The sequence below is a fragment of the Lygodium microphyllum genome, chromosome 18 (assembly GCF_053477565.2).
Source record: "Lygodium microphyllum isolate KBCC chromosome 18, Lygodium_microphyllum_v1.1.10, whole genome shotgun sequence".
Classification (NCBI taxonomy): domain Eukaryota; kingdom Viridiplantae; phylum Streptophyta; class Polypodiopsida; order Schizaeales; family Lygodiaceae; genus Lygodium; species Lygodium microphyllum.
Window position 1 is genome coordinate 29,769,540 of NC_141152.1, and position 7,768 is coordinate 29,777,307.

Consider the following 7,768-nt stretch of genomic DNA (forward strand, 5'->3'; position numbering starts at 1 on the left):
ACTTATTAGTTTTAAAATTACCTCACAACATGAAAGGCAACGTGATCACGTTAGAAGTAGCAAGCGATGGTAGCATCAGTCTCCTCCTTTTGTGGGTCCCATGAAGCTTCAAAGTTTCCATGTTGTCAAAACAAGGTGCAGTAGAAGTAGATGATGGGGCAACAATCTCAAACGTGCTCTAGGCATGAGAGGATGAGGGTGTAGCTGTAGCCCATCTCGATGCAGATGCATCCAATGCTAGCTGTGGAATACATGTGGCAAGATCAGTGGCGGCCACATGTTGCCTTGATCGAGCCAAGGCATCCGGGTCTACCACACCCATCTCAAACTGGTGCCTATTTTGAGGCATCAATCATGTGCAAGAGCACACCTCTTTTCCTTCCTCCCCGAAAAATGAGCATGCACCTTATCAGGGGCACTTCTGCACCCATACGGACATAGCTTGTATGTTCAGAAACTTGATGATTTTGGACCTTGGTGACTCGCACACACATGTCCGCGTGAGAGAGAGAGAGAGAGAGAGAAGAAATGGCAAGCTGCAGCAGGTGAAGTGGGAGATGGAGGCATCCACACTTGGAATAGAGACAAAGACGAAGCAAGCAATGAGTGTAGTCTCCCACAAAATGACCATCAAGTCCCTTGCCAAGAACACCATGTCTTTGATAGCATTTCCTAGTTGGGGAGCTTTCCAACATTGGAACGTTGTCGGAAAATGCAACTGGAATGTTCCCATGCTGGGAATGTGTATCGTGTTTCCCATTTCTCACATTTCGAGATGGCATTTTGATGTTCCAAGGGCCCATTCTTCCTTTCCATGTTGCTCTGATGTCAAGAGTGCCTTTATAAATGGCTTTTTTTATGAGAAAGCGTAGGTGGAAAAGCCACTTGGATTCTTTATTCCAGGCTGTGAGGAAAGGTATTCAGATTGTGAAAAGCTCTTTATGGGCTCAAGCAAGCACCTTGGTCTTGGTTCTAGAAAAAGGATGACTTCTTATTTTTTCATAGTTTCCATTCTTCCCTTATGGTCCAAATCATTACATGTGATCTTCCACAAGGGGTTAGCTATATGCTGTTAAAAATTGATGATCTACTAATTGCAAGCTTAAATTAAGCTACCATTGCACATCTAAAGGCACAATTAAGCTCTACTTCCAAGATCAACCTTGGCCTTCTCTCTTATTTCTTGGGCATTGAAGTTGGGCAGCATTTGCAAGACATCTTTATGCCACAGTAAAAACTATGCCCTTCAGTAAGTCAATTAGTTCTTTCCTCACACTGCACTCAAGTGGCCACCCCTATTGTGAAGCTAATTAAGGACTCTGATGCTCCTCCCTTCAACAAGCATAGTTGTTGTTAGGTAGTGGGAAAGCTCCTATGGCTCACTCACACCCACCCAAATCTTGCTTATTCAGTTTTTATTCTTAACCAGTACTTTATGCACAAAAGCAGTCTCATTGGATTTCCTCTATATGTACAGCTTGTCATTTAGTCAAGGACTAACCCTACAAGCAGTATAGTCATTCTGACAAGACTGGAGACTTGGATACCCAGCACATCTAAGATGAGTAGCATGACCAATCCTTCTAGTGGAATGCATAGAACATGAGAAAATAACACCAATCATGCATTTCCTAAGGAATAGGTGCTCCTCAAGTGACAATTTGATGGCCAAAATCTAAAGCTGCATACCAAATAGCCCAAGACCTAGAGTAGGCCATGCCAACAGCTTTGGGAGCCTCAAAACATTCAAAAAGACCTTTCAAATGCTGAACCTGACTTTAGACAAGGGGGAAAGCAAGCATATTTAGTTGCAAATTTTGCCCTCTTTCACACAAAAGACAAAACACACACCACTCACCTACAAGTGCGCATCTGTATTTGCATGCATGTGCACACATACTTTCGTGGTAAGTATTGTATTAGGACTCAATATACAAAGTGACTGAACACTACAGAAGAGTACACCCTAAAAAGTTCAAAAAACACTCATAAGAAAGATAATATGAGGTCTATCTCATATTTTAGTGGCAAGGCTGTTAGAAAGGGATTGGTGCAGAGATCTGCAAAATGAAGTGTAGCCACCAGATTAAATGGCCTAAGAGGCAGCCCAATTACAAAGTTCCCAAATAGTCCAGAAGGTCCAAAAGTGGACCCAAGAAAAGAAAGGCATAGAACTTCAAACTGACCTGAAAGGACCAAAGAGCCAAAAGAGTTTGTGAAATCCAAAATAACAAAAAGGGAGCCTGAGAGAAGTAGACACATGCCAAATAAGCTCCTATGAACAAGGAAAACTGCAGAAAATATGTGGAAAGGTCTCATTAAAGCATCACATCTATGACAAGTAGTAGGAGCAATCCTTTTGGTTGCAAGTATAGGAACCAAAGGATTAATACCAATCAGGCATCTCCAAAGGAATAGGTGCTCCTTAAGTGGCATTTTGCTGGCCAAAATCTAAAACAGCATGCCAAGTAGCCCAAAACCTAGAGTAGCCATCCAAACCCCCCCAACACCCCCAACCACCCAATAACACCCCCACAAAACACCTTTTTGGCACAAGGATAGCCCATGACAGGAAAAAAGATGAACCAGCTGGTTATAGCTATTACAATGGATTTGAGAATACTCCTGCTCATTGATGATTTGGAGGAAAGTAAGACATTGCTAAATTTTGAGATGTGAATTGCATCCGTGAGCTGAAAGAGATGGCATTCATTACATATATCAATGCATGTCCATTGCCGTAAAATATCAGTATGTTGACTATACTGAGGAAGTCATAAAATCATGCTGACTGGTTTTGTGGAGTTAAAATTTCATCTTAAATCCATCATTATGTGCAAAGCACTGATGAATATACAACTTTTAAGGTGAATACTATTGCTAACATGTGCACTATACTACTGGTTTTGAAATCTCATTCCAAAAAAAATGTCAAGGGTCCATATGTGAAAGTAAAAACACACACCTGGGGTGTTGCAACTCCAGGAGAAGTGCTCATAATTTACAATCTGATCATGAACTCCACATGTCTTTGAAAGGTGATAGGGGTTTCTATCGCAACCTTGTAAGCTTAGAAAGCCTGTTCTCATACCATCCTTCCCTCATCAGGAGCTGCCCCCTTACCTCCTGCAAAGCATTTTTTATCATTGCATTTCCAGCATCATTACTGGATGCCTGAAATAAGTATGCTTTGATGGCATTAAGGTCTTGTTAGGTAAGCTTTGATCTGCAGAGATTCATCTTATCATACTAACCAGAAGTATAGTTGCTCGGTTCTCCAATACAAACTTGCAAATTCATGTATGTGTCTGAAAATGGCGTTCATTTCCTTCCTGGAAAAAACTAATACGGTGAAATTGCAAATGAAAGGAACTGTTGTCACCTTAACCGTAGTTAATTCACAGAAATTTGATCGATGGATGTAAACAGAAACAAGCTGTGTGGATGTGCAAAAGACCTTCTCTGATCTTCAAAGAGAGACAGAGTAGCATCCTAACTCAGTTTCTGCAGGAGAAATCCTCGGTGAGGTTCAAGGCAAACCTGGAGAAAGAAGAGAAAACTGAAAGAAGGGACTGGGGAGTGCACCTTGTGGGAACACCAGTGGTGGAAAAGATTGTACGCGACGGTGCGGCTTCTTTTGTCAGACAGGAAACAGGCCCGCTTTCTTGGATATGGCGATCTGCGTGCTCCGCGATCGAAGAATCTGGTCTAGCTATGGAGACGAAGAAGCAGCTTGTGACGGTGAGTTTCTTGTCTGAGAGGAAAGGGGCCCCAAAAAGAAAACGATTTTAAAAATGCCAAAATACAGGCCCGCTTAATTTAGCAGGGAAAAGGCCAAACTCAAAGCTTGTGGCTATGAACGGCCGCTTGCGTGGCAACTTGAATTGGTTGCCGGTTTGCCGGTCAACACACCCCGTGTACCCCTCGCAGGAAACCGGCATGCGACCGGCAAATAAGGGTCGCTCTTTTCGGGGCCTTTTGTTGGGTTTGGCGCGCCGATAAAGCGCATTTTTCAGGCAGTAGGATTCGAGCTCTTTGGGATGCCACGTGTCCAGCGACGGGGGCGCGGCTTTTTGGCACTTTTTTCTTTTTGACCACGTCGTCGGTCCTGCTCCGCTATCCGGTTTTGCGTGCTTCCTTGCCAACCACGTGTCAGAAGGCCAGTGGCTCCAGCCTCTACTGCTTTGAGCAAAATATGTGGTCCAAAGTAGGTATATGTTACCAACAAAAAGAAGATAGGAAAGTGGATCAATACTCCACACATCATCGTTTCGTTTCTTAGGTATAGTTTTTTTAAATCTTATAGAGAAGGCCTGAAATTTGAAACATGCAAGATGCCTTGAGGTTGTCTCCAAGGTTTGAACTCACTCACCCATGTGCACACCCACACACTCAAACCACTTGGGCTACATCCCGTCGGCTTTCCCAAGGGATAGTTACATATCCACACGAATCCTCTACCTGTCCGGAAAAATGAAGGAACATAGTGACATGTGACAAAACAACACTAAGTATGGGAGTTTCAAGGTTGTTCGAAACTTGCACTTTTATGCTCAAAAATTGCAATTTCCAATATTAAAGCAACAGATGGCCAATGGAAACTCAACAACATCAAACTATGTCATGGTGGGGTCCCAAACTAGTTTGCTGTGTCCCAAGCTATGTAGGTGGGTACCCAACCTCAACTAATCAAATGAATCCTCCGACTCATAAACTTGTAGAGAAAATTTTGAAATGATGGTGTGGACAACTCCTCTTGATGAGCTCCATTCACAACTCCCCAAACTATGTCAATATATTACCCATAGGGGAACTAGTTGGTATACATGTTGGGAGATCACCTTTTCCAACTACAAAACATATTGAACATAAAGATAAATGTATTAAAGAACATTGTATCGAATGGGGTTTAAGCCCACCATTGATGTAAAACACAATTGGCTTAACCATTAGGCCACAACCATCTTTTTGGAATGCTTTGATGGTTTTAGTGTGTAAGGAAGTAGCACCCAATCTTTTAGATTTTTGAGTTGGGTGCCTCGCAATGTGTTACCACAAGCAAGTTGAGGGGCCAATTGTATCACACCCTTAGAGGCGAGTAATGCCAACAAAAGAAATATGCATGGATCTATTTAGGTGTCGAAGTGGATCAAAGTTCCAATATTAGACTTAGTCAATTTGTTTGGACATCATTGTGAAGTATTTTTTGGTATGCAAGAATAGTTAACAAGAGATACAAGGACACACGTGGCTATACCACAATAAGAAAAATAAAACAAGTTTTGTGCTCTAGGGCACAAAGGAAATGGAATAAATTAGCCTTTGAAATTCAAATTTTCTTTGTGATAGGTGTGCAGGGTTTGTCTTTGGTTTGAAGGGCTTTGACAAGTTTTTGCCATTATATTGTAGTGTAGGGCTTTACTAGTGTCAAGGATTATGAGAGAACATGAGGATGGAAGAAGCAACAAGGACAATGTTGCATGAAGGAAGCAATGCCATTAAGCTATTTTGCAAGTTGTTAGTTTTCTATAAGGAGAGATGACAAGACTTGTTTCTAAAATCCACTAAATTTATTGGTTCTCAAAACAAGGTCAAGGCATTCTCACTAATGTTGTAAGGTTGCAATAGAGGGAGGGATGTTTACTTTTTGCATATGCATCCTTAGGAATTTTAAGGGAGAATAACTTCTAATATTGTTATGGACAATGCATTATGATTACATATGTGGTTTTGGGGCATATGAACAAGGACTTGTGCATAAGCCTAAGGCTTATGAAGGCTAAGGTGATATCTATGTTATAAAGCACCTTGGAGAGATGCTAGATTTGACAACATGGACATTGGCATCATCAATGACACCCTAATGTAGATTCACGCAAAAAAAATCGCCAAAATGTAGCATATTAAGGAACATAAAAGCTTAAGGTTCATAGCTTAAAAGAGAGCAAGAAGAGGTTCATGTGGAAGAGTAGAAGGCCAGTCACAGACCAAGAAGATTAGAAGACCAATCAAGTGTGGCATAGTAGCCAATTAGACCTAAAAGAGTAGAAGATCATAGATGAGAGCAAGAAGAGGTTGATGTGGAAGAGCAAAAGAAGTTTTTTTCAAGCATTGCAATCATAAGAAGGAGCTAAAGAGTTGCCATGCCCAAGTTAGGCAAAGAGGAAGAAGGTATCAAACATGTGAAGTTCCATATTCAAACCTAAACAAGGAGTTTCCTTCATACCTTGGCCAAAAAGTGGCAAGGGTGAGGTCATCAACTTGAAATGTGTTAAGGATCTTGCTTAGTTAATTGTGAGTTGTTTTTTTGTTCGTATAACATTGGTGCTCATACTATGTGTGGGTTGGGGAGATAGTTGTGTTTCAATATTCTAAGATAACCCTTCTTGCACTTGTAATGTGTGTAAATCTACTCTCCACAAAATCTAGATATCATTTAAAGAAAGAAAACCCACACTACCAACTTCAAATGCAATTCTTACACTCATCCCCCAAAAGAGATGCTATTAAAAGGGCACAAAGGAATTGAGAAGAGAGGAAAGTGTGACTCGTGATAAAAAGGAGATGAAAAAGAATCATGTGATACTCACAGCTCAATCACTACTTTGTGATGGAACCAAACCTTTGGTCCTTGCCTTCATATAGACTTGATGTATCTTGGAATCACTATTATATGTGGACCAAATAATGGTGATTATATGCATGAAAGTACTCTAGCAAAGCAATTCTTGGATTTTGAAATTGTTTGTATAATCATCATTACAAGTCTTAAATTGCACACATGCTACAATTTTCAAAATAACACTAAAACTTCTAGCATTCCATAGTTTTAAAACACACCTCAAATTCTAATGCACAAAAAAATCAACTACCACCAAAGGTTCTAGCATTTTGATAGTCTTTATAATGCCAACATATCCAATGGAATTATAGATATGTTACATAAGGTTGAGAATCACCACAAAATGATGAATCTAATTATACAAATTCACATGCAAAGTATCCTTCTTGGCTCTTGAGTATATAACATAGTGAATCTACAAAGTATCCCAAAACTCATCATTGTCAACATTATTCCCATCCTCATCATCCTCTTTCTCTCATTTTCATTGTCATCATCGTCCCTATGGTCATTTGGGACATAATCTTCATTCTCTTCATTTGAGTCCATCACATGCGAACTCTACAAACCAATCACATAGGTTGTACCATGGACTCTAGCTTAAAACATCTAAAAAGAGTGGACAATCATTTGTTTGGAAATCTTGTTCATGACATCATTCTTGCCTTTACAATGTGAATTATTGAGGAGCTTGATGCCAAGAAAGGCCCTTGATATCCACAATGCATTGCATAATAAATTTGACATGTACAAAGAAGACCCTTTACTTCGAGATGGAGACATATTAGCATCTTATAATAGGCTTGCAAATTTACACAAGGAAGTAAACAAATGTGAGCATTTTCTAGGGAATATAAAAAAAATTAGAGATAAATTGAGATTCCTTTAATTGGAAAAAAATTTGAGATTCCTTTGATTGGAAAAAAAGTGATACGATGATGGCTCTATCCACCCTTCTGCTTCCGTAGTGAATCTTAAATGGTAATCTAGATATAATCTACAAGAAAAACTTGAACCTTGCTAGATGAACTTTGATAAGGAGAATGGATAAATGATCATACTTTTTTGAGGGCCTACTTTTAATAGCCTATTAAGATGGTTGGTCAGCTTGACTAACATACCATATTATTAACCTTCATTATTTGG

At 40.1% G+C, this 7,768-nt stretch overlaps 1 protein-coding gene across 9 annotated transcripts in view; it reads right to left on the reverse strand.

The window, feature by feature from the left end:
- The window catches only part of LOC148020709 (uncharacterized), a 30,748-nt gene extending 26,989 nt beyond the window's left edge, over window positions 1-3,759 (reverse strand). For 5 of the 9 annotated variants that reach the window (XM_087698525.1, XM_087698522.1, XM_087698526.1 and 2 more), the window contains exons 1-3: window positions 3,586-3,759; window positions 3,255-3,504; window positions 2,966-3,126 (exon numbers count right to left, since the gene is read on the reverse strand). In XM_087698525.1, coding sequence (XP_087554651.1) covers window positions 2,966-2,998 — 33 coding nt within the window. In that variant the 5' untranslated portion in view covers window positions 2,999-3,126; window positions 3,255-3,504; window positions 3,586-3,759. Of the gene's footprint in view, window positions 1-2,965; window positions 3,175-3,254; window positions 3,505-3,585 lie in introns of all 9 variants that reach the window. The other 4 variants (XM_087698516.1, XM_087698518.1, XM_087698517.1 and 1 more) reach the window with 4 other exon arrangements.
- Between the last annotated feature and the right edge of the window lie 4,009 nt (window positions 3,760-7,768).